This window comes from Balearica regulorum, chromosome 5 (assembly GCF_011004875.1).
Source record: "Balearica regulorum gibbericeps isolate bBalReg1 chromosome 5, bBalReg1.pri, whole genome shotgun sequence".
NCBI lineage: Eukaryota > Metazoa > Chordata > Aves > Gruiformes > Gruidae > Balearica > Balearica regulorum.
Genome location: NC_046188.1, coordinates 61342666 through 61368644, shown reverse-complemented (window position 1 = coordinate 61368644; position 25979 = coordinate 61342666). Strand labels below are relative to the sequence as shown.

At 40.1% G+C, this 25979-nt stretch overlaps 1 protein-coding gene across 5 annotated transcripts in view; it reads left to right on the top strand.

Moving 5' to 3' along the window:
- The first annotated feature begins 1485 nt into the window (after window positions 1-1485).
- Window positions 1486-25979, top strand: part of SYT9 (synaptotagmin 9) — a 72776-nt gene continuing 48282 nt past the window's right edge. For 3 of the 5 annotated variants that reach the window (XM_075755243.1, XM_075755241.1, XM_075755240.1), the window contains exon 1: window positions 1487-2106. In XM_075755243.1, coding sequence (XP_075611358.1) covers window positions 1959-2106 — 148 coding nt within the window. In that variant the 5' untranslated portion in view covers window positions 1487-1958. Of the gene's footprint in view, window positions 2107-25979 lie in introns of all 5 variants that reach the window. The other 2 variants (XR_012835810.1, XM_075755242.1) reach the window with 1 other exon arrangement.

The following is a 25979-nucleotide window of genomic DNA, read 5'->3' as shown; positions in this document are numbered from 1 at the left end:
TGCACATATGAATAATTCACTAGCCCTCTTGCAGCTGGTTTGTTTTTTGTTTTGGTTTGTTTTGTTTTGTTTTCCAGAAAGGGAGTCTGGTATCTATGGTTCTACCAAGTTCTTTAAATTTTACCCCTTCTTCACTAAAGTAGGAAGAGCAGCAGTACTTCTAAAGTCTGCTCCTTAGTTTCAGAAAAAGAGCTGTGACTGACAGTACCTCTTCAGAACTGTCTCCCTTCCCTCCCTCCCTGCATGCTTGGAGAAACAAGCCAACCATGTTGGTGTTTCCAGCACCAAGATAAATGTTTTTGCAGCATTTATTGAGACTAGCAGGAAGTTTCCCCATGCTTAGATGTGAAAACATATACTTATGTCATAAAGATCTCTGGGCTTCAAAAATATGACCTCAATGACTATAACAGCTACATACCATTTTATTATTAATTCATAATAAGAACAAGCCACCGTGAAACAGTTGCCTGTTTACTGATGGAATTATACCTGGTTTATACAATCATGGTTTACAGACATAATTTTTGTATTAAAAGTGAGGGGAAAAAGTCATGCCTTTGAGACATAAGCAATGCTGCCACAGCACTAGGAGACATCAAGTTATACCAGTAAACAACTTTTGTTGTTAACATCCACTCCATTTGCAGAATATATTCTAACTTATTTCAACGGTATACTTTTTTCCTTAGAAAAAAGCTTCTACTAGAAGGTGTTGCTGTCCACACTATTTCTACAACCGTTATGATCAGCCTTTAAACAGTAGGCTGAGCATCCACATCAGTCTGAACTTTCCAAGATTATCATGGCCTCTGATATTTGCTTAAACTGTTATAAAAGAGAGAGGGAGAGGAAAAAAATAAGTTAAACGGAGCAGCCAGTTCTCAGCTTTTCCCCTCATGACACCCACCAGCCTCCCTGCCTACAAATCCAGAAAGCGAAGCAGCACCTTACAGATCTCCTACTTGTCAGGATAAACATGCTTAATGGCAGACGGCTTCTCAGCCTCCACCTCCTCCAGCGAAGGCTCTCCTGCCTTCCCCTCAAGCTATGGCCGGTTCTCAGGTGCCTGAGATTTCTCATCGGCGCTTTAACTCTTTCTAAACCATCACCCAGGCCAAACCACGAACCCGCTGAAGAACGCCGTTCTATCCAGCATAAATTTGTAACGTTTGCCCCTCCGCTCGGTTCCAAACGGGGAGGGCGCACATTATTTACAGTCGTTTCAGAACAATTAGCTGAGTGAAGGGAATAATTTCTGAATAGGAGTAGGCAGCGAGACACAAAAGGCATACGGTATTTAACAAACTGCTTGTGAACATTAAACACGGACCAGTGAAGAGGAGGTTCGGGCCTGGCCAGTGACGGAGAGGAGCAGGACGAGCAGCTGGCCGTCAGCACCCGCGCTCAGGACCGTCCTTCACCAGACCCTACGCCGCTTCGCAAGTTTTCCCCCGCGCCCGTTTTCAGACACGGCCCAGGATCTCGGCTCGGGGGGTGCCGCGACCGGGCCCCGCCGCCGACCGGAGCCCCCCGGACAAGACGCGGGCCGGGGTCCGAGGGAGGGGCGCGGCGGCCAGCCCGGTCGGGCGGAGGCACGGCCGGCCCCCCCTCTCCCGCTCCCGCCGCGGGGGGAGAGCTGCGCCAGCGCGGCTGGGCGGTCGCGGCGCCGGCCCTCCCCGCCCTCGCATTCAACTGGTGGGACCCCCCCTCCTCCGCCCCCGGCACCGGCGCGGCGCGCAGGAGGCGGCGGGACGAAGCCGACAGCGGAGGAGGGGGGGGGGGGAGCGGCGGGCGGCCCGGTCCGGCTCGGCTCGGCTCGGCCCGGCGGCGCGGGCGCCGCTGGCGGAGGATGCGGGCGGCGGCCCGGCGGCGCGGGCGGCTGCAGGCGGGCGGCGGGCAGCGGCGCGGCGCCTGACCGCAGGGCTCCGCTCCGCTCCCGAGGATGCTGGGGGGCGATGCCCGGCGACAGGGAGGACGAGATTTGCCAGAAAGCGCTGCAGCTGCTGGCCGAGCTGTGCTCCGTCGGGGCGGTGGAGAACGAGAACTGCCGGGATTTCATCTACTACCTGCGGGACAGAGCCCGGCCCCGCCTCACCGACTCAGGTACGGCCGCCGCCGTTAGGGGTGCGAGCACCGACGGCCTCCGCCGTGCCCTGGCTACGGGAGGAGGGTGAACGTCCCCGAGCATCCCTCGGAGGCCGGGTGCTGCGGGACGAGGCCTGCCGGCACGGCGGGAACTGCCCCCAGGTGCCAGCGGCCGGGGAGGGAAGAAGGGGAGGTGGGGGCTCCCGGGAGCCCGGGGCTGGGGGGGGGTGCGGAGGAGATTTGCCCCGGTCTGGCCGGGGGAGGACGCTTGTCCGGGCTCGGCCGCCCGCCGCCGCGCAGGGTGGTTTCGGGTGGTGCTGCCGGGTCTCCGTTACAGGCGTCCAGCGCCCAGCTGTTGGCGGAGAAGCAAACCCCTCGTTCGGCAGCTTTCCCCGCTGGAGCCGGCTGTTAACTGCCCGAGTGCCGGCAGCGCGGGGTGCGGGCAGCACGGCAGGCAACTTTCTCCCTCGGCTGGCCGGCGTGCCCCCGCCGCCCGCCCGGGCTCAGCCCGGCCCTGGCGCGGGTCGGAGCCTCCCTGCCCAGCGCTGCCCCCCCCCGTTGCTTGCAGCAGCGTCACAAGACGGGGGGGCTCTGCTTGTGCTCCTGTGGCCCTCCCCATCGCTCCGGCTTTCATTCTAAAAGACGGGGGGGTTCATAGCTGAGTTTAAATGCAACGCGTTTTAACCTAACTTTCCAGTTTTGTATTTCACAAGCTGAAAAAGAGTATTTCTTGGGTTTCCGTAGCAGATGTGGGGGTTGTAGTTCTGACAGGATGTACACCGAGTGATTTTACATGTCTGAGTGTCTGGATTCTGGTTGCCTTTTCATGTCTTGGTGTAACACTCTGACTTACAAACTTTACCTTAAAGAAGCTTTTTAATAAGGAAGCTGAGCTCCAGCTGCTCTGAAACGGTGAAAGGTTGATGGTGTGCTGTACGTCTCTGCCCATAAGGGAAAGGCAAATTGCAATTTGAAGTAGGAGTTTATTATATTCATTTTTACACCATCAAGTTGAGTTTGCTCAGTATGAGGAGACATTTAGAGAGTTAGAAGTTGATCAACATTTGCAGTACTGGAAAGCCTTGCTGTTAGATCAGCTGATCATCACAGCACAGTACTGATTCCTTGAATATTCTCTGAAATAAATTAGTTAACGTAGCATAGGGCAGTCTAATGACACTATTCTTAAATATTTTTCTGTATTTTGGTGAGTCTGAAGTAACAGAGTGCAGCTTGCTGACAAATGCTTGGATAAGCTAAAAGGCCTGGAGGAAACAAGTAAAAAGAAAAAAAAAAATGAGAAAAGAGATCTGCTATCACAATAAATGAATAAGGAATTTTCCAACATTCAGTTTGTTTGCATCCAGAGCTATTTGCAGCCATTGCAGCTTCTCACTCACTTTAAAATATTCAAATGAAAGTGATTCATGCAATGTTTGATAAGGATTCTTTAAAATTAGGGAAATTTAATTGTTTTGCTCATATAGGCAGATTTAATTGCTTTGTTCATATAAGCAGTAATTTTTGTGACAGACACCTGTGATTTTCTGTAATTTTCATTTACCAAGGGATCAATCACATATTTGTGTATCAAGTGATGATTCCAAAAATGTCTACTTAAATCAGTGCTCACTTTGAATACTAAATTACTTGAAATGCATATGGGACTTTAACCTCAGCTACTTGGATAACAGCTTTTCAGATTTCCTTCAGAAGCTACCTGCTTTTTTCCATTAGCCTCGGGCAAAAAGAGTACCTGGCATCTGTTTGGGAGCATTTTTAAAACATGGTGTGTTCAGTCAAAATTTATCACCTCTGCCTGAAGATAAAAAAAAAAAACCAAAACCCCACAAACCTAAAATCTGTATTTACTTCTACCTGTTTTGCTTAAACCTTTATTATACAACAGCCTTCTGGTATTGTTGCAAACCTGCTCAATTACACAGAGCAGCAGTCCCTAACCTTCGCCAGCCAATGTGCAACAACAGTGAGCAATTATGCTGCAGGCAGCATCTTCCTATTGGCCTCAATTTTAACATTTTTATTTTTTGCAGCTGCAGCCAGTCTCAAGAGGGTCTAGCAGGCAACACGTTATCCATAAGCCCTGACTCGGAAACCACTTCTGTAGGGTAGCAATGTCAGGAATTTATTAATTTACCTTGTCTTATATTTCTTTGATTAAAATACATATATTGTCCCAGTAAACTAGCTGCCCATGAAGTTTGTTTAGTTGGTCCTTGGATGTGATGGCATGGGCTGTAGGAAGACAGCATACATGACTTCCAAAAAGAAGCGATACGATTCGTAATCACAGGATAGTACATTGACCAAATCCAGCTTCGTTTACATAGTGAGTTTCATTCACTTAACAATGCCGAAATGGCATTTAAAAGCCCTGACAGCTGATCCATTCACTTTCCAGCCTCTAGTGGTCTAAGCGTAGGGGTGTGAAGAAAACCTGGCAAAATTAGGTAAACGATGAAGCTATACTTGTTATAACGTATTGTTTTCCTGTATGAAGGTGACGTGCGTTAGCTGAACTGAGTATCTTCCTCCTAGCCCAGACAAAAGAGGTATCTAAAAATGTGTACAACTTTGTTAGAGTTGAGAAAGGTGCAGCTAGAAAACATACATGATTACCTTTTGTACAGGAATTAAAGCACTTCCCCATGCTTATAGAAGTTTCTCTGCAATGAAGTGGCTACTTGCGTAAACCCAACTACATGGTGGGTACGGATGATTTTACAGCGCATTTGGTTTGAGCCATTGATGCACGTTAGCTCTGTTGTGTGAGTGGTCGCGGGGGGGAAATCAAACCCTAATTGAGGGAGGAAGTGAGCTGAGGTGTTGCTGAGCCTGATACCAGGGTTTGTCTACAAGCTCACCCTCACGGCGCCCCTCAGTCCCAGCACTGAGCAGCCAGATCCCTGGAGATCCCCTTGCCTGACGTCTGACGCAGTTGGCTGTGTGGCTCCCCGCCGTCTGAGTATTTGGTTTGTGACTCAGCCCGCGAGGGCAGGAGGAAGGGGGACAGGAGGGCCTGGGTGCTTGTGGCATGCACAGCGTCTTTATTTTGCATGTAATTTGCCCTATTATGGGAAGTACTGCACAGTGCGTAGAGCATAAGTTTAAAGGCTAATGAGTTCCAGGTTTAACGTACTAGTCCGCTGGATTTAAAGAGTGACATGAGTGAGTCAGATTTAGAATGGTTTTCAGAAAACTAAAAATGCAAATTAGGCATTTAGTGAAAAATCTTCAATTAGTTCAATAAGAGTTATATGTCAGAGCACCCTTGAAAATCCCAATAGGCATCCTTAAGCATTTGGATACCTTAATAAGCTGGATCTTTTTCTGTTCCATTCCTCCATTCTGTATTTGTAAAATGCTGATAAAATTTCTGTATCATAGAAGGGCTTTATGAGGGTAAATTGCTAAGTCTGAGCACACCTAGTATGTAATACGTTCATAAGGGAGAGTTGTGTGGACCCCTTAGAGATATTCAAGTGAGAACCGTGTTAGTCATATGAGCGTTTGAAAACAAGGTCGTGTAATATCACCCCATGACACCAGAGAAAGCAAATATTGTGGATGAGGAATGGAAGTTGCTTGACTAGAAGAATTTTACTAATGTGTAAAAAAACAAAACAAAACAAAACCCCAAACCAAAACACCCCACAAACAAAAAAAAACACCCATGAAGGCAGAAAATCTTAATGGAGAGATTCACCATTAAAAGAGGAATTGTGGACCATTTCTCTAATAGATTTACCTTGCAACTTCTTAACAGAAAACCTTGGTGTGGCATGAATCAAGCCTGTCAGAAAGGGGGTATATGTTTTTGTACGTGTGACTTTGGACTTTTTAAAAAATGGACACTTTGAGGGGAAAAAAATCAAGAGGAATAGTTACATGGTTTTGATTTAGGATAGTTTCGAATTTGGCATAGAAGAGAGGAATGAAGTCTTTTGGTGGCTGGAGCTAGTGCCTGTTCTCAGTCTGCCTGGTACCTGACTCTGAATTACACTTCCACTGTAGCTGATTTGACTGCTTTCGAGTTGCATTTCAGACGTTTCAGAAATCAACCTGAAAGCTTTTGCCACTTGTTGTAGTTCTTGGGTGTAGGTGATTTTGGGTCTTTTGGATATTTTTTTTGTTGTTCTGTAACGAATCTTTGTTTCTAAAAAAACCAGCTTCCCAGAGGTGGTGGTGGTGGGCTGCCATTGCTCTTTATAGACCCGATGGATTTCTGCACTGCCTTTTGTTGTAGCATTTTTCCAACTTTGCAGCAACTTGTGCTGCCTGCATACCTTCCAGTGACTGCTAGATATAGCAACAAAGTGCTTACTGCATAGTTATACGTTTGCTGGCACTTGCTGAATATCAGTAAAATTAAGTTATATAATGGAAGAGTATAAAAGAGTTGCACACTGCGACTGCCTTACATAAAACTTCATCTCCTTAGCACATTCTACAGATTGATTTTTTCTTACTTTAGTTAAAAAGTATGCAAGGCTTGAAAACTTGGAATAAAAAATTTTAAAAGGTCAGAGGAAGCTGTTATGAACCTGAGGACTGGATAAAAAAGATGCTTATGAAGATGAGGGATATAAAAAAAAGTCTAGGCCATTCATCATAATGAATTTTCATTAATGCTATAGCGGAAAAATGAATAGGAATAAAAAGTAGAGTTTGCTCTCCTGTTCTGTTGGATTGCACATCTTGAGGATAAGCCAGTAAGGTCTTAAAAATTCTTAATTATGTCCTTTAAAATTGACTAATAAATGCTAAACCAGAATACATGGCGAATATTGTGAGTATAGTGATGGCCATTAGGCACAGGTCATAAGTAAGAATTCAATATCGCACAGTGACAGAAAGTCAGATTTTAGTACTCGATGGAGGTAAAGATAGTTGACAATCAAGAAGCTAAATAAATGTGAGTGTGGAAATGTGATGGATATTGAAGACAGTGTATGAGAAGGTGCAGTTATGGTCTTGCAGTAGAATTTAATAGTCTTATTAATCAGTACTTTATTTTTTAATATACACTTTCAACTTCAGGAAAGAGAAAAGCACAAAGAAATAGAAGGCGTAAATGTATAATGGCATAAGCGTGGCCTCCAGGCCAACCAGTGGAATGTGGGAGTCAAGGTTTTCTTGGAGAGTATCATTCTGATAGACTGGTCAGTCCCTAGGAAGCTAATACTTGCAATTAAATAGTATCCCAGCAAGCTTCCCTTTAATTCAGGACTGACTTTAAAAACAAAACCCATCTTCAGAAAGTAATTTAAGTTCTTAAGAGGGTATTTTTAAATTTTTGTAACTCAAATGGCTTACTGATTTATTCCCCTCCAGCCCCTAAATTTCAGGAACATAGCAAGCTGCAGTTTCATCAAGACGCTAAGTACATTTAGATTTATCTAGATAAATGCAAAAAGCATTTACAAGTTGTAAAGACATGAAAAAGATTTGAGTGGGTGAAAAAACTTTCAGTATGGTTTTTATTTTTATTTTACTCGTTATGACCCATTGCTTTCCATATTTGTAATTTTATTTTCCTCCTGCAAAATGAATGTAAAATGCTGCCACTCCAAATTGATAGTATTCTGTATGTCATGCTAGTGCAAAACTCTTCACAAGATAGAGGACAAGTATGAATGGTATTCACTGACATGATGTCAAATGAATGAATAAGTGTGAGGCCCAAGTTCCTTTGGGTTTCAAGAAGCAAAGTGTTATTTCAAGAGTTTAAAAAAATACAGTGATGTTCTGTATTTTAGACTAAAAATATGTATTCTTTTTCTCTTTTGAAAAGTCAGGAACAAGTTTGCAGAAGATAAAAAGAATTATTTCCTGTGTTCTAAGATGCTCTGCTAGTTTAATTTCCTCTAAACGAAGGCTTTCAGAGATTTTCCTGTCATAGTGAAAGACTTTAGTATTGGGTTTTCCTGGGAAATCTTTTTTAAACAGGTAACTCCCAACTTTGAAACAAAGTGCAGAAAAGAGCAAATTAAGTTGAAACAAAAAGGACCACCTGTGTCCTTAATAATGGCTTGAAGCTGTAATTAAAATAAATCAATTTAAATAAAAGTAGATTAAAGATTTTACTTTAATATAACTGCATATAACTTTTTCTTAGAATAGTTTTTTGTTCTTTTTACAGGTAACATAAAGATGTATAGATGTTTAAGTTATAATTGATACTTCAGAACCAGACAAAAGGAAAACTGCGAAGATCATCTTACGATAAAACTGATCTTGAGCTTTGGTCAGGTTGGAGCACAGTCATATTAAATACTGGTCAAACACGAAAGGACAGATCCTCACACTACTGAAGTAACTTTACATTTTTCAGTGGTGCAAAGCAATTTCAGTGTAGTAGTACTTTCCTCTAACTGGAGCAGGCAAAGGTGAGTGAGTAGGTTTTCCGTAGTCCCTTTGACCAAGACTCATGCCACTGCTGTCCTGTGGCTGCTCTTGGACGTAGTGGGGAGCAGAGCAAGTTTGACTGTATGAGAAAAAGCCAAGAGGAAGGTGGCTTCTAGCCCTCGTGGCCTCTACATCCATAGTCGCTATAGAAGTGGAAAGCAAGAGCTTTCTGGGGCTTCCATTTCCATTTTGGTTTTACTTCTCACTTGGATGAGAATTATACGAAATATCTGTTGTTTACAGTCTGCACTTCTCCACTGAAACGATAGCACAACATTGTGTTACGCTTGTGTTAAATACACTGATGCCAACTGCACCCCGTTGTAGTTAACAAAAAAAAAAAAAGTATGTTTTCTTGTATACTATATTCATTGTATATATATAAATAATATTTATTTACTGAAGTCATTGCAAGCAGATTTCTGAAGTAATCCTAAAATTTAGAATAACATGCCAATTGACTCAGAAGTCAATTATCTCTACAGTCATCCCACAGTTTATACAAGTCTCTACTGAATGTGCTGTGAATGTTAAAGAAAATGGTTATTTTGAATTGTGAGTAACAAAAATATATATAACTGAAAGTAGCCTAAAGAGTAATGACAAAAACATCAACCTTTTAAAAATCAGGATGGCTAAATAGCGTACAGTCTGTCTTATACCTGAATTCTCATCTTAAATGCCAGTTTTGCTGATGAAAAACAGTAGGCTAAATTTAGCCCTCATACATATGACTGTACTTGCCACTAAAAGTTTACCACTGCATTTGTCATAACTCATACTTCAATGGGATTTGCACATTTCTCCTAGATAGGGGGGAGAGGGGAAAGAATTTGCTAATTATAGTTTCCTAAGAAATATCCATAAGCTTTCTGCAGGCAACAATTTACATTTGGAGACAAAAAACTCTGATCACTTAAGTAGAGGTGTTACTGCAGTGGATTTATGGATCATTAATTCCTCAAAAACTGTGACCCTGTGTTACAATAACGCTGTTTATCAGTACTGGTAGAATTCAGAATAGTTATATTTCTGTGCGATCTATACATTTAGTGACCCAAGTACAAATGGTCAGCTACACGTCCCCTCCCCGGAGATAGCTTGCTGGAAATTTCCATTCCAATATAATTTGTGAGAGTTTAATTACACTGACAATTCAAAGACCTAGAAATGTAAGTCCAAAATTATTTCTGTCATAACAGCAGATCTGGTTAAATTCAGTCTTGAGGCTGTGCAGCACTATAGCATCTTTGGTGTGTAGTAAGTAGAGGCTGAACATTAACTGCAATTTATGTATTTATGTTTAAAACCACATTTCCAGGTTTTAGTTCTTTCCCCAATGAAAATAATGATCATTGTTGGTTTAGTGCAAAGCTGTACTCAAGAACACCGTATTGTGCATCTTTTGCTATATTTTGTCATTAATTTAAGCTCTTTTGTGACTTTATTTAGACCACAGAGATGAAGAGAGATTATTTTGTTCTAAAGCTTTATGTCCTTTTCATATTGCTAACAAAATTTTAGTTCAAGGGATAAGAATTTAGAATAATTAATTACAGATGGAAGGATTTTTCATAAAATCTCTGTCAGTTGCAACTTATAAAATCATTAATTCTTAAAGTTCATCATTTTACAAGATAAATCTTTTTTGCATGTTCTGTAGTACTGTTAAGTAGTGAGTACTTGATCCATTTATTTTGGGAGCACAAAAAATATAATCTGTCACATAACATAAAGAAAATGTTATGTGTAACAGCTGGTGGTTTGCACATTTGTTACATTAGCTATTGTAATCACACTGAATCTTGTGCAGTTTAAGTTCCTCAATATGTTCAGCTGCATTTTGGGGGGGATTTGAGACATTCATTAGCCAAGTAAAATCAGTTTGGCTTCTTTTGGCAGACAAGTACGCTACAGGATTTGATCCTGTATATTCCTAGGGTTAGTTGGAATTCAGAAATACAGTGTATGTCATCAAAACTGGCACACGCATCTGTATGTCTTGAGCCAATTTACAGTTCATGTGTGTTTACCAAAGATAAACATTGGAAGAGTCCAAGAATATATAATCTGTCAGAAAAAAGCTTTTAGATTGTTGATGTAAATTCACCATACTAACAAAAAAAAAAAAGGCAGTAATGATTTTGGACTTAAAATTTTCAAAAGGCATGTAAAATAAGAGGAATTAGAAATTGAAACAGGATCATCCCTTCCAGTATACTTTCTTACTCTTTTTCTCCCCCTGGTTTAGTTTTACACTCAGTCAAAAGAAAGCCTTCCTGACTTCCCTTGGAAACATGTTTCCATCAGGAAGTTTGTTCAAAATTTCTTAATTCTGTCGTACTGTCTGTGAAACTCCCCAAATCTTTCCTTTCCCCATGCGATGGACCTTTTTTGTGTGTATACAACTACTAGCCAAACACTAAAATATTTACCTTTTAAAATCTCTTGCAAACCAGTCTTCATCATTCCTACCTAGGTTACTTTGTGTCTGGTTTCTCCATTTATTTTCCAGATTGTGTGTGTATATACCTGTATGCTTTCTCAAGCAGCATCTCATTTTATTTACTGCCTGTATTTCTAGTATTTTTAATTCATTTGTGTTTTAATTCTCTGACCTCAACAGTATGGTTTGTTTTCTCCTCACATTTAGTGCAATTTGAGAACGTAATTGTATTGCTGTTTAATAAATCGATATATAATGTTTGACCTGTCGTACACACAGATTATCTCATTGGGCATCTGGCCACAGCTATATAAAGTTCTGTTTAGAGTTCTCTTTTAAAACTTTCTACTTATTTTGCAATTTGCAAGAGGTGCATGCCTAATAAAGTTTATGGATTCACTAATATACATTAAGATATTACAGAAGGTGTTTCTCACATCTATCAAATTATGTAAATAATTACAGCTTGTAACTCAGTAAGAATTAACCTACTATAATACATAGAAAGGAATGTACAATGCTAATTAGAAAATGATCAATGAGACCAACAGTCTTATAATCTTTTGTTTCTATTTGTAGCAGATGTTTTACCCACTTAAAAGAGAAGTTTCTTTAATATTTTTTTCCCCCTAGAGAAGTTTAATGGATAAAATTAATGCCTAGTTATTCTGTCCTTTTTTTGGGAAGCCTACCATAAATAGGGCGATCTCAAGTATTGATGATGCAGAAACGAAGGGAGTGTTTCCTGAGTCTGGCTACAGGGAAATAAAGCAGGTATTGAGTTGGTTCTCGCTGAGTGCTATTCTATTCCCCATAGTAGGGCTGATGTAGGATATGTAGCAGTGGCATTATGGCAATTCTTACCTGCTGAAAAGAGCTTCTAGGTCCATTAGCAGCCAAATACAAGAGAAAACAGATCTGGTATTGCTTTAAAAATACATAAAGCTCTGAATAGAAAATTCTGATATCAGTACTATTTTTTTTAAGCTTTACCAATTTGCTTGGGGTAATATAAGGCACAAATCTAAACTAATAGCTCCAATTTTGTTTTAATTGTATGATTGTCCTCTCTTCTTAAGTAGATCATACCATCAGGAAAGGCTCCTATTTCTGCAGATGCCACCAAGGCATCTATGGAAACAAAAGTCTAACTTAAATTTTTCCTCTATTTATTTTATTTTAAATTGACAAATATTAATGATGATTAATGAGTCAAAACAAAAAATTTCTCCATCCAAGTCAAGGACTGTGAGATAAATCATCATGTTTAGTGAAGAAAATGAGTATTGGACTGGAAAAGGGAGACCAGAAATAAGGCTTAGCTGGTAAACAGAAAGGTGATGGCTTGACCTATTTTTTTTTTTTTTTTATCTGATCTGTTTGTTCTACATTTATAGCTGTCCCACAGAGAAAGAGAGGTGAAACCTGCTGGTGCAGCACGTACGAGCAGGAAGCCTATCGCTTGTGCTGCTCAGGGCATGGACGTGGGGAGCAGAACAGGCGGCCAAGCCTCTGGAGGGGGAGACATCACTCGTGTTCCTAAGGGGCCGAAGAGCACCCAGCAGATTTGCTGTCATTTGGAAATCAGAGTTAACCGAATTGAAGCCTGGGATTTTGAGGACCTGCCTACAGGGACATAGTAGACAGGAAAAGTTGTAGATATACCTTGTTATACCTCTTTTATAAGAAGTTATATTTCTATTTTTTATTACAGTGAAATTTGCCTTTTTTTTTTTTTTCTGAATTTAAAAGCCCTTTGAGCTTCTTTGGGGAGTTCACTGTAGAAAAAGAAAAAAGCAGTTCTATCTAAATGCATTGGCCGTCTTGGGGTCCCATCAGATGCTCATTGCTTTTTGGGGGGGTTGGGTTTTGGTTGGGTTTTTTGAGGGTTCATAGTTTGGTAAGCCTGCCTGAGAAAGCATAATTTGACACTGACAGTAGGGCTGTGGCTAAGCAAGAAAAAGAAAGCTTGGCCATCGTGGCTTCACCTAGTAAGGAAAACCTGTCACCTCGGCTCATTCCTGTGCAGCAGCATCACTGTTCCTGCCAGCTTCTGTTAACTGCAGAAGGTGTAACATTTTTTCTATCTGCTCTCATTCTCAAGTTAATGTCTTGTTCCTGCCTACCTTATTCATTCTCTACCTGTTTCTCGGTCTGTTGTCGTTATGTTATAAAGAGTGATTTGACTAGTGAAGATGATTTCTTTCATACCGCTGCTATGAGCCAGTGACGATAAAATAGCTAAAAGCAGCGCCTAAAATAGCAGCGCACAGGTATAGGTTTGCCAGAGCGAGTTGATAGTAATTACTGTATCTGTCCTTCTGTGGTGTAGCGTTACTAGTAAGACTCAGCACTGAACAAAAACTGCACTTTCTCCCTTTGATGTATTCTTCTTCCTTCTTTTCTGTTTTTCTTGGGAGCTGGAAACCAGAACAGACCTTAATAGCAACAGAACCAGCAATACCTTCAGCCATCTCAACTTTTTTTCCTTCCTAAATTGGGGGGAAGCAGTTTTTCACCTTCAGGAACATCTAAAATTCAATCTCAGGATTCACTTCTCATTCTAAAGGCTCTGTGCACCAAGAGAAGAAGGAACAGAAATTTTGTTAAAATGGAAGTCTTGGGATTTGACATTTTCAGTGGTTTGGCTGTTTTACCTCCTTTTTTCTGTACCCCTCTTAGAAGGAACATTTCCAGTGGTAGTTGTTGCCATGGTACTAAGCAGGACGAGGTGTCTACTCCAATCTTAAAACTATGTTTATGGTCGTATCGTGAAAAATTATCTCTTCTGACAAGTCAGGCTTGTTTATGCAGAATTAATACAGCACCACTTCTCTTTTTCCAAAGTGGAGAGAGGCTCTTCAGGTCATTCCCCGTGTGTCAAGGCAAATGTGAGCTTCAGCAGTGCTGGAAAAGCCTTAGAATTAGTTCTGTCCTTCCACTCCCTCGTTAGCTGTTCAAATGAACAACCGCTTCACGCCCTGCCGAGCAGCTGATTGGCCTTGGAGGGAAGAAGCATCTGAAGCAGTATTAATGTTTCATTCAAAATCATGAGAGCCAGGGAGGAGGGGAGGCGAAGTAGGGAATTCAAAACCCCAAATCAGTACTGCCTTTTATTTTAGCAGGCCCTTTTCTCTTGAGCAGCATCCCTAATTGTCTCCCACACTGGATTTCCTCTCAGGATGGTCTTGCTGACTTTGTGAGATGTTTTTGCCAAGGGTAAATTGAACAGTGTGCAGAGAGGAGTTCAGCCCTCTCTGTTCCCTTCGCTTTTCTCTCTCAGTTGTCCGTTCCTTCTTCCCAGCCCTCTTAACAGTATCTAGAATGACGTACACTGTATAGGAGATGGAGGAGGAAAGAAGCTGTGCAGTCCCTCCATCCTCTGCTATTTTCCCTTCTCAAATCATCACTGCTACATCAAGACCTATTATGTTTACCATTTAAAAATCCCTTTTTATTTTCTCAGGAAGCAAAACAGATCAGAAAGCTGTAAAATTAGTGCCATAAAATGCTATCTCAAAGATATATGAGCAAACTAGATGTGATAAACCAATTAGTAAAGGAGTGTAGCGGAGTGCATGGCAGCAGATACAACCAGCTACATCTGGGAAATACACAAGTCCATGGACTCCAACAGTATAAAACATCCAAAACTGTAAAAGAGGAGCAGTTCTTACTTTTCTGTAGTACTCCCAGAAGTTTGAAACATGGTTGGCAGCAATCATAACATCATTGATGTTAAAAGAAACATCATCTCAAAGTGGGTATTCACATAAGATCTTGGATTCATCATAAATAGTACAGTATATGCCAGAGTTATTAATCTGGATATGTTTCTAGTAAATAAAGATTGTTTTCTTAGGACAAGAGTAGAAAAAATGATGGATACAGAAGAGTTGCATGAGTAGCTCTTGATTAACAAGGAAGGACCCTCTTTACAGTGTTTCAAGCAGTACTGTCCCCAGTAAATGACAGCAAATAGGTCCTAAGTCCTTGAGTACTTCTGAGATAAACATTGATATTGTTGAGTTTAAAACCCCAAATGTTGCTTATTCTTTTACCCATTAGTTAGTCTTTGGGGGAGGAAGCAAGCTTTTATAGAGTATTTCCTGACTCAGCAATTGAATGAAAGGAATGATGCTGACACATTCGATCCAAGATAATGGAAGACTTAGCCCCAGCTAAATAAGACTATGAAAATACAAAAAGCCATAGGAGATGTCTGACCCTAAATCCTTGTGAATCAAACATTACTCTATGATACATTAAGACGAACTTGTTTGATTCAGGGATGTTGTTTAGAAACAGTAGTATGGTTTATTTGACTGGATAGATTACTATTAGGGAACTGTGAAAACTAAGGCTCTTTTCTTAACTGTGCCAGTCACTTGTGGCATGATCTTGGAGAAATCTGTCGGGGCTGCTTTTTCCTGCCCTTTCAGTTACCTTTTCAGTACCGATACGCAGCTAGAATTCCAGCTAATCCCCTGTCTGTAATCAGCAGAGAAAGCAGGGCATGTCTCAAGTGTGATGTCAGTAAAGCACTGAGCAGAAAACTGCCTAAAAAGCAGCCAAGAGAAAACATTAGGCCCAGGGACTTAGCTGGAAAGTATTTTTCCCTGAATATGGCACTCTGTTTTCATAGTGAACAGGCAACAAGAGCCTTGTACTTTGTTGGGGCCTCTCAACACTTTACTCTTATAAATAATGAACAGAATATATTTTCCTCCTGTGTAGGGCAAATAGAAATGTGCCTCCGTTATCAGCAAGGAAGCCCTAATTGAGAGGCAGAGATTGGATGAAATACGCATCCAAATGGGAATAAATAAAAGCATAAAGAGGATTTCAAAACCTCTACTTCTGTGCTGGGCTTAATCTGAATGTTTAGCTATGGAATTTATTCGTGAGATCTGTTTGCAAGCTCAGATTTATGTTTTTTAGACCTGAATCCCACCCCACACTCTAGCCCGCATCTGGCTGTGCAACAGGCCTAACAGGGCAGTTATCTTTTGCATATCCCAGCGTTTTGCTGTTCACTGCCCCTTTTTTGGCATAAGAGTTTCAAACATTTACTTTCATGGCCTGGGTTGGATTGCAAATGCACATCTCAGCGTGATACCATTTGAGACTGGAGGCACTGCTGTACGAGGTAGTCCTGTTCCCATCATTGTAGCAGAAATGCCCAATAAAAAGTACGTTTCTTGGAGGGAGCAGCCTTTTTAACATGCCCCCATTCTCCAGCTTGCCACACACACGTACTTGGGATTAAACAGTGTATTTTGACTAATTCAATTTACTTGTTGTTAAGGATATATATTTGTTTATTAATTTCAGTCATATACCTCAACGTGCATGTTTCGCTCATGTTTAAGAAGCATAAGAAACCCCACCCACCCCTTACATTAAGGTCCTCTAGAGAAATTGTTTAACAGTGAGGTAACTCCACTCAGTGCTCACCAACAGCCTGGCTTTCACAAGTCTGGAAGTTTGGAACCTGCAGCTCTTTGCAGTGCATGGTCCTTTTGCAGTGCGTGGTCCTTTTCCCTTTCCCTTTTTGGTCCTTTTTGTTAGTTTTTTTCTTAAAGGAATGTAATCTTATGCTTGCAAGTAAAATGTTTTCTGTCTTCTTAATGGACACATTTTAGTCAGTCAAAACATTATTCCCTTTTCCTACATTTGTCTGATTTTCTCTAATTTGGGGGCAAAACTTAATCCTGCTGTCAGATTTCAAAAGCTGCTAAACCAGAGCCACTAAATCTGACCTCATGACTTCTGTAGTACTACTTCACTCCAAATAATCCAGGAGAGGAAAATTTTCAAACAGATGTGCAGGAGTGGAACTACTCATACCCCACTGAATCTGAAACGTAATCTTCACTAACTTAGCGAGGCAAAAACAGGTAGTTAAATGGCAACTCGAGGGTGGGAATAGTGTTAATTTAAAGGAAATAGGAACGCAGAGACTTCCTGAGAGAAGGTTATATACAAAAACCTGATTCTAAAGGGAAGATTTAAAATAATGTTCATGTAATATGGTTTTACGTCTATTTTTTCATAATATAGTCAAAGTATCAGAAGTATGATTTTGTTTCTAATCTCATTTTCTTTATTTATTTTTGGGGCCCATGTGAGACCAGGGTAAGTAGTGGAAATTGGTGGGTCCCTTTTCTACCTAAGGATGTTGGATGATGAAGAAAAAACTACCAAGTGTTCAAAAAAATTGTCCTAAAATCATTCAGCTGAGGTAGCCAAAAAATTAGCAAATCCCACCAGTGCATTCCAGTTAGCAAGTGGGTTGTAGCTGTCTCTGGGGAGCTGAGAAGAAACTCAGATTATTATTTTTAGTTGTATTTTTTCCTGGGCAAGAATAAAAAATGTCAGGCCAGAAGATGGAAAAACAGTGACTAGAAATTTACCGTCAGTTTACTCTGTTATGTATGTTTTTCCCTTAGAAGTAGTAGAATTTTTGGAGTTCTTCAAAACCCAAGGAATTCCCCAGATCTGAGAGCAATCCAGCTGAGCAATTCTTGCAGGAGGAGAGAAGACATGAAAGCTGTGGCTCAGTGTTTCCACACTGTTTTCTTAAGTATCCCACTGCTGTGATATTACGGTTTCTGGGAACAAGGAGCTGCTGCCAACATTTTCTTCTTGACACTCTCTTTGTAATTCCGAGAGGGAGGTAAGGAGAGCAGTTATTCCCCCCTTGGAACAGGCCTGAGGAAGAGCAGCCATGAGTCTGCGAGAAGAACGTTGCAAAGTTGACGGTCCCTTCTCTACATCCCATTTGTTTATGTACGCCCACCTGGAAAGACGAGTGTGTAACATGGAGGGTATAGCACCGATTATAATTGAACTAGTCTTAAAAAAACCTGTGCCATATAGCGTGATTATAATTTATCTCTCTGGTAAGGTTGTTTATCCTCTTTTTCTTATTTATTGCTTGAGTGAACCAAATACATTTGAATTATGTTTTAGAAGTAAGACACTGTGCAACTGGTGGTATTTCACTGCGGAATAACCCCCGAAGGGATTTGTAATCCCCTGGTACTAACATCATCTAATAGTGAGCCAAATTGAATAATAAGCTCAGTGCTATGAGCACAGCTTCATATTCAGCCTCATTCTGTTTTAGTTAGCATTGCCCGGTAATTAATTATTATTCCATATTTATGCTATCAATGACACCCAGAGGCTGGCCTAAACATGCTCGAGCCACTGGCAGCAGCAGCAGCAGTATACACACACGCGGGTATTTTGTTCTTTCTCTATAAATGTGTGCTGTCTCTTAAAAGGTTTGTAAGTCTTGCTTGTAGCTAAACACAAGACAGTACATGCTGGACATCAGTCAAAGATGCACAGTGACACATAGCTTACTAATTACTATTAATGTTTACAGGATTTGGAATGTCCTAATTGATTTTGGCACTGAAAGTGTAGTCTGTTAAATTGCTTGTCACCTTTGTTTCATCCTCGGTCTCACTGAGAATCTCATACGCAATTAACTGTAATTGCTATACTGTATTTATTCTGAAGTGCACAATACATTGCTATTTTGTTGTTTGGATCTCAAAATTGGGGAGTTAAGTGCTTACAAAAGTACAATTCAAAATAAGGTGATCTTTGTGGTGAGGGGTTTTGTTTCAGAGTACAAAAATACAAACATTTTAACATAGTTCATATTCCAAAGTCATAGACCTCCTGTACTTGAAATCTCACTAACTTCAGGGAGAGTAACTTGTGCATCAAGACACAACAGGTAAATCTACATTACCAACTTGCGTGGCACAATGAGAGGAGCTTGACTTGCTGCACACCATTCTGGTTCTAGGACCGAATGTCCCCACTGTGGTGCTCCCAGCGGTGAAGCTTGCGCCAGTTGCCAGTTCAAGGCACGCGTCAGGCAAGCCTAGGGCACTCGCTGCAGGAGGACCCTGCGTCCACGTTGCTGAACCCTGGCGCCGAGCTTCAGCCTTGGTTCCACCAGGAGGAAGACTACTTCAGACACACCCTCCCTCCTCCAACGCTAAATCACTAATGTGGACATATCCGACGTTATTTAGGAAGACTCCGGCTACAGATGCAGAAACAAATTGTTATGCTGTCTGTAAGACAGGGCAATTGGTTTTTTTGCATATGGAACTGTACAGAAATTCTTGGAAGGAATGTATTTGCTCCACATATTCTAGGTTACAAGGTGGAAGAAGAACTGAATTGCTCACATGAATTCATCTGCCAGTTTAGCCTGGCGATATTTTCTATTTAAACAGCCAAAGCTCCAGAATTAACATGGACTGTCTAGAAACCTCAACAAAAGAAAGGGCTTTGCCAAGAAGCAGTCTAGGACAGCAAAAAAAATGAAGCCCTTCATACAGAAAAAAGACAGGAACCTGAAAAATTTTGCTTCACGGGAATGGAGAGCGACATTGTCTCCTGATACCACCCAGGGTCTGGATGTTGGAACACAGGTCTGCATGTCAAGTTTAGGCTGCTGGCGCCTGTGCTTTTCATTTCATAGTGGATTTTTCAAGGAACAGCTAATCAGAAGTTTCTTGCTCTCCTTTTTAAAGCAAAGAATACTCCTTAGTTCCTGATATTGAGAAACTAGCTGTTCTAATTTTTCTGGAGAAAATAATTTCAAGAGATAAGATACAGATCTAGCTAAATTAAGTTAATTAAAGAAAATGCAAATCTAGTAGAATGAGTGTAGATTCTGCTTGCTGCAAGCACAAAATCTCTCCCGAGAGTCTGGATATGACAAATAATGACAGTAATTGTACATCTAAAATATTAGAAATATCTTCTCTCAGAATACAGGATGAAAACAAAGACTATTTGATTTGTTTTACGTACTGCAAATGGAAAGACAAGCCGAAATATCATGGGCTGATTTCCAGCACATTCAAACTTCTTTAGAGGTTACTTTTAATTCAGTTAATTATTTTGCTATTCTCCATTCAATTAATTACCAGATTAAAGTTCTTATATAATATGTAAAATGGCATTTTAATAAAAAAAAGATTGCTGCAGAGTTTGCTTTAGAAGATAGTATAGCAAGATTAAAATCTGCAGCATTCCAAGTTAAAAGAGGCTATTAACTTTGATAGCAATTACATTTACGTGTATATCCCACAAGAAGATGGGATATATTACATGGGGTACAGAAGACTACTACAACCGTAGGAATTATTTAGGGTTATACATAAATACTATTGCTTAGATTTTATGCTTACATCTTCCAGCATTGTTACATTTCTGAAAACCTGTGTTTCATTTTTTTATTACAGATGTTGATTGTAATTGCTTTTTGTGGCTTTTCAGGCTTCCTGGGATCTACTCTGAAAGTAAAACAATTATTTTGTTATACAACCTAAGAATTGATGTTCAGTAATCCCTTTATGCTGCAGAGGTGACAGAGCTTTTCAGTTATCTGTACCACTTTCTTTCTGCAAAAGTCTGTTCCCTGTGTCAGTTGGTACTTCACGTGTGGTGGCGATATGCCTGTTGTCTCATAGAAAGCAGGTGTATTTGGAGAGATGACAGCTTTCTCAGAACTCAATTATTTCATTTATAACTAGATTATATGAAAAAGTCATACCATCTGTTTAGTGGTCAAAATCTTGCTTGTGTGCTAAGCAATGCTTATAAAACTCCCTTCATCCCTTCTATTTAGTTGCATGCTGTTTCACTAGAAGCAACTGGAAAGTTGCTAGATTCAAAATTAGAAGTGAGAAGATCCAGGTTCCATTTTTAACTTTTCAACTGATTTACCTAATTTCACCTTGAGCAACGGTGCTGCATCTTGGTTTCTGTTGCATATTTGTAAAAAGACATTTAAATAACTTTGACATTTATAGGAGGAGGGAAAATGCTACTTAGTGATAAACAGTTTAATCATTGTGATAATTTAACAGCTTTGTTCTACAAGCTACTTGGTAATGTGGATAGAAAAACACTACAAACAATTCTTCAAATATCCATTAGGGTTTCTAAACACATTTGTTGCACTGTTTACATTCCATTAACATTTGTCAGATTCAGATTTACTCCCAATGGTTTTAACTGTGTATGTCCAGACACTTGGAGAGAACACATGCAAAATTTTAGTGCTTTCTAGTAGCTTTCATTAATAATCCTTGGAGGGTTTTTTTTAATAATTTACTCATGCTATCAGCAATGGCAATATTACTCATTGTTAAATAAGGACAAAAGGCTGTCGTTTATGTCTCATAGATATAGCAGAGGTCAGTAAGCTGTTAGATAAAGACAAAATCTGAAAAAAGATAGCTTCCAAATTTCTCTTCAAAATCTTTTAAATGACATCTTTCTCTTACAAACCTGGATTAGCATTTCTTTTCCCATTTGTACGATATTTGAAATTAATAGAGGAAAAGATCTATTTTGAATGGACTTTCTTGTCATCATTCAAGAGGGTGGAGGCATACCGTTAGTTGATGGACAGTAATGACAAATACATCATGCATCAGAGAGGTAGTCTGAAGACTTTGACAAGAAAGGCGTCAGAGGACCCCTTATCTTAACCACTTAATCACTCCTGAAGAGTTGCACTCCGGGGCATACGCTAAGCCTGCATCTAGCTGCTGGTAAAAATCAGGGTATCCTAGGTGCACAGAGGATTTCTTTTTGCAATACTGAGATCACTGTGATGAGTCATCAACTGATGACTTTTTCATAGAATCATAGAATAGAATAATTGAGGTTGGAAAAGACACTTAGGATCATCAAGTCCAACCATTAATCTAACACTGCCAAGTCCACCACTAAACCCATGTTCCTAAGCGCCACATCTACACGTCTTTTAAATACCTCCAGGGATGGTGATTCGGTACCTGTATGACCAAGGAGGGAAGCTTGCATTTGGCAATGCTTTCTCACACAACTCAGTCAAAATGGAGCGAGGTCCCTACAGTAAACTGTGGCTCCAGCCTTACAGACCTGAGAGTTGTTGTCCCCCTCAATATCTATTTTACTTATCAGAACTTAGTCATTTTTTTAAAACACCAAAGCCTTAGAGGCAACATCATTTATTAAGGTTATGTCAGTGGTCACTTTCTATGAATTTAATATATACTTCAGAATCTTAGCTTTCCACCCACGCTGCTGTATCTTAGGTTTGGGATGCGCATGTGAGACTGTGTGTATCAGAGGGGAGGGATGGAGTGAGGGAGAAGAACAGAAAGCAAAGGAGAAACCTTTCAACACACATAACAATGTAAATTGTTATGGAGCCATCTGCCTGAGTCTGCAGTGTTTGAAAAATGGAGTGTATGAACTGCTCCTGTTCATTATCATTAAGGGAAGCAGATCAGAAATCTTCAGGACACTTTTAAAATATTAACTGATAATTTTTTAATTGCTGAAGATTCTTAGATGCATTGAAGTAACACTTCTTCACAGTGGTCGATACTGGTAAATACGGTTCAACAGGCAGTCATTGCTATAAATGAGTTCTCGTATGAAATGTAAGAGCTTCAGATCCTTTCACTGACCTTAGAGTCTCTGGTGCTCACAAGTGGATGTTTCCTTATTTGTGCAAAAAGGCTCACAGTGTTTCTTAAATATCTAAAATAAAACCACTTCCCGTTTTTCTTAGGTGCAAAATGCGCCACGAGGCCTCTTGCAGCTTCTGAAACCTCGAGACAGATGCAAAGCTAATGTATTCAGTTAAGTTACTATCAGCCTTAAAACCCTGAAATGCTGAAGCGTTAGTATCTTGACCTTTTACATCAAGATGCATGAAAATCAAATTAACTTCTGACTCAGCGGGCCTTTCTGAAGGATTGTTTTTTGTTAGGAAAAAGTCCCTGTTTTTACATATAGGTGTAAGGGCAAAAATAAACTTTTTTTTCTGTAATAGCTGAAACATCTTAATCTCAACGGTTGCCAGAATTTCTAGCCTTAATGAACTAGTTATTGATACTTTTCTTTGGCATTAATTTCTATAATCTGGTTATTTCTATAGCACACAGCTATGGGTATTGTTGACAGGAAGGTGCAAGAGGGATTGGCAAATTTAGAAGTTAACAGCACACAGAGTTCTACCAAACTTTCATCTTTGTCCCTTGTCCCCCACCTGTCTCCTTCTAAAGGTATGTTTTCCCTGTGAATCCAACAGATTCTCAGAAACTCGTGACATTTCAGAGTAACCAGTCTGTTGAGCGTGCCCCTTTGACCATGGGGTAGGGCCAGGCTTTGCCAGGTATAACTCTGCCCAATTTTAGTCAAGGGATTTAAGGACACGTTAATACATTAAATCTTCAGCAGTCACTGACAACAGTTCACATCACATCTGTGACTTGGACTGACATCTAGATTTTGGAGAGTAGCAATCCCGTGGTTACTTCACTGATCGGATAGTAAATGAATGCTAAAATGCACTGGTCTGATTTATTATTTTATCGTTTTTTTCTTTTTTTTTTTTTAATCTATGATAGCTCAGTAAAAGTGCTTAGATCAGCAGCTGTAGAAAGTAAAGCCCTGAATTTATGCCTACAGTCAATTAGCTTGCTGCTCAGTGAGAAAGTCACGTATTTGGACACCTCCTGCACGATATGGAGTAAGAATACTGACAAGCCTCAGAAAGTTGGGCATGAAGATCATTACCATCCTTCTCAATATCAAACTTCATTTCTGTAACCCAGTGTGCGGTTTGAGTACACTCACTGGCAAAACAGGATTAGACTCTACTGCTTTCATCTTGGTAACAAATATTGATCAGGGTGGGTCCATTAATCTGGGATGGGTGGGCATCTGTCACCACAGCATGGTGTTTCATATTTGAGCATCTCAGCTTTAAAATAATTACTTCCTAGGAATGAAAAAGCGGAACAGCAGTCTGAAATGATAATTTTTTATCAAATCTGTTTCTCAATTGTATTCTTTAACCATTACATTTTTAAGCTGTTTCACTTTACATTTCTCTTGATTTTCTGCTCTTGTTTCTCTGTTTTCATGTCTGTTCTACAATTTCTCTTAGACAGTATGTTAGACAGAATTTCCAGAACGATCCGCTAGTAACAGTCTGTAGAAGCCTTGAACTTGTTTCTTTTTCTCTGTGGAGATGAAGAGGAGTGTGGATGGGAAAGAAGTATATTTTTTCTAACAGTAAATTCATAGTAAACTTGATCTGATATTGTAAATTACTAGTTCATTATCTTTCCTAGTAGCAAATATCCTCATCAATAAGATTTCCATCACACCCTAATACATATGGATCAGGGCAAAAAGCTTCATTTTATAAAATGGGAGCCCTAAGTTCACAAAGAGCAACAGATGCATAATACATTCACCATGGCTCATTTTCTGAAATACTTAAAAAAAAAAAAAAAAAAATCAATGTGAGCATTACAGTGCATCTGGCTCTTCATCTGAGAAGGATAAATGCTTTCAAAGCTGTCTTTATTTCCCTTTATGCTAACAGCTCCCTCCTAAAAAATAATCAGGCTCTTTGATCAGCTTAAGATGCTAGTGGTTTGTGATAGTTTACTTTTCAGGAAGAATAATGTGCAGTAAGTCCAGGACAATCAGTTACTATGAAGAAGTCCTAACCAGAGCAGTTTGAGAATATTGTAAACTATCTTTCTAGTCTAGATATTATGTAGGGATGAGAGTACACTCATTCAGGGAAAAAAAAGAAAAACCCAAAAAAAGACCAGCCAAACTGAAAAACAGATATAAACATCTCATTATGTTCATGAAGGTCAAGATAAGTAATAAATTTCCTCTTTATCCATATCAGTCTATGCAGGCAACTTTCCTGAAGTCCCTTGTGAGGTTTCGACACTTGTGGCAACCTTTTTATGATCTGCCAGTGTACAGAAAGCAAATGAATTTTGGCTCTTCCTTAAATGTAAAGCAAGGATTGTAAATATTGAACCACTGTGATGTGCCAAACTCCTATAATACAGGCTTAGAGTAGTTGATTCTGAAAAGGAAGCTAATGAAATAATTGACCTCATTTCCATTCCAAGCAATCTGACTAAAGAGAAGCTTGCACTTCTATTCTACATAAATTGCCCAGAAGACTAATACTATCTTCTTATTTCTTACATATTTATTTCCTAAAAACACAAAATTAAGAAAGTAAGGTTCAAAAACAGATTTTTTTTTTTTTTAGGTTATTCAAAATTAGAAAGGCTAGTGGTTTCCACTGGGCATAAGAAAATTAAAGGGACAAGTAGCCAACTGGTAGATGAAATTCAGTGCTTCCAATAGAAGAGAAAATGGAAATTTGAAAGAAAAATATGTTGTATAGATTTGTTCTAGAACTATATGAGCAACACGACTCCCATTAATCATTATAGCTGGTTCTGCGAAAATATTTTTCATTATATTGTCACCGAAATTCGGGAATGAAAGAAAACTCCTTAACACTAATTTAGCATTAAGAAGCAGGCATTTCCTTTATTGCAGCGCTGGGTGTCAGGAGGATAGTTCCTCAAATCAGGCACACCTAATGCTGGTTCTCTTGTCATATTTATACACAAATGTTACAAAGATTACAAAGTGGTACACTCCCCGTTCCAATAATTGGTTCATAGTTCTTCGCTTAGTATGCAAACTAGAACGCATGCTCAGTTCTGTTCTCCGCCTCTATCTTTTGAGTAGGTGGTATAATTTGGGTAGGGGGCTTATGGGTCGGTGGTCGTGGGGACCCTGGCCCAAATTACCTTTCCCCTAGTTTCTCAGTATTTCAGTGTTGGTAATTGTTTGCTATACGCCTCAGAAAGATAAGGATGTTGCTGGAGGCAATTAATGTCCTCCCTTTCTGCAAAGTATGTACATAAGGACCTTGAAGTGTCTTGTAGCTCCTCCTTTTTCTCATGATGTGTAGCAGGTGGTCATTCTAAGAATTGTTAGCCTTCTACCTAAAGTAATAATGAATAGTTTCTTATCACATATAATACAAGTAGGCCTTCATTACAGGCCTTTCTTCTTGGCTACATTTTCTTATTATGTATAATATAAGCAGGCCTTCGTTACAGGCCTATCTTTTTGG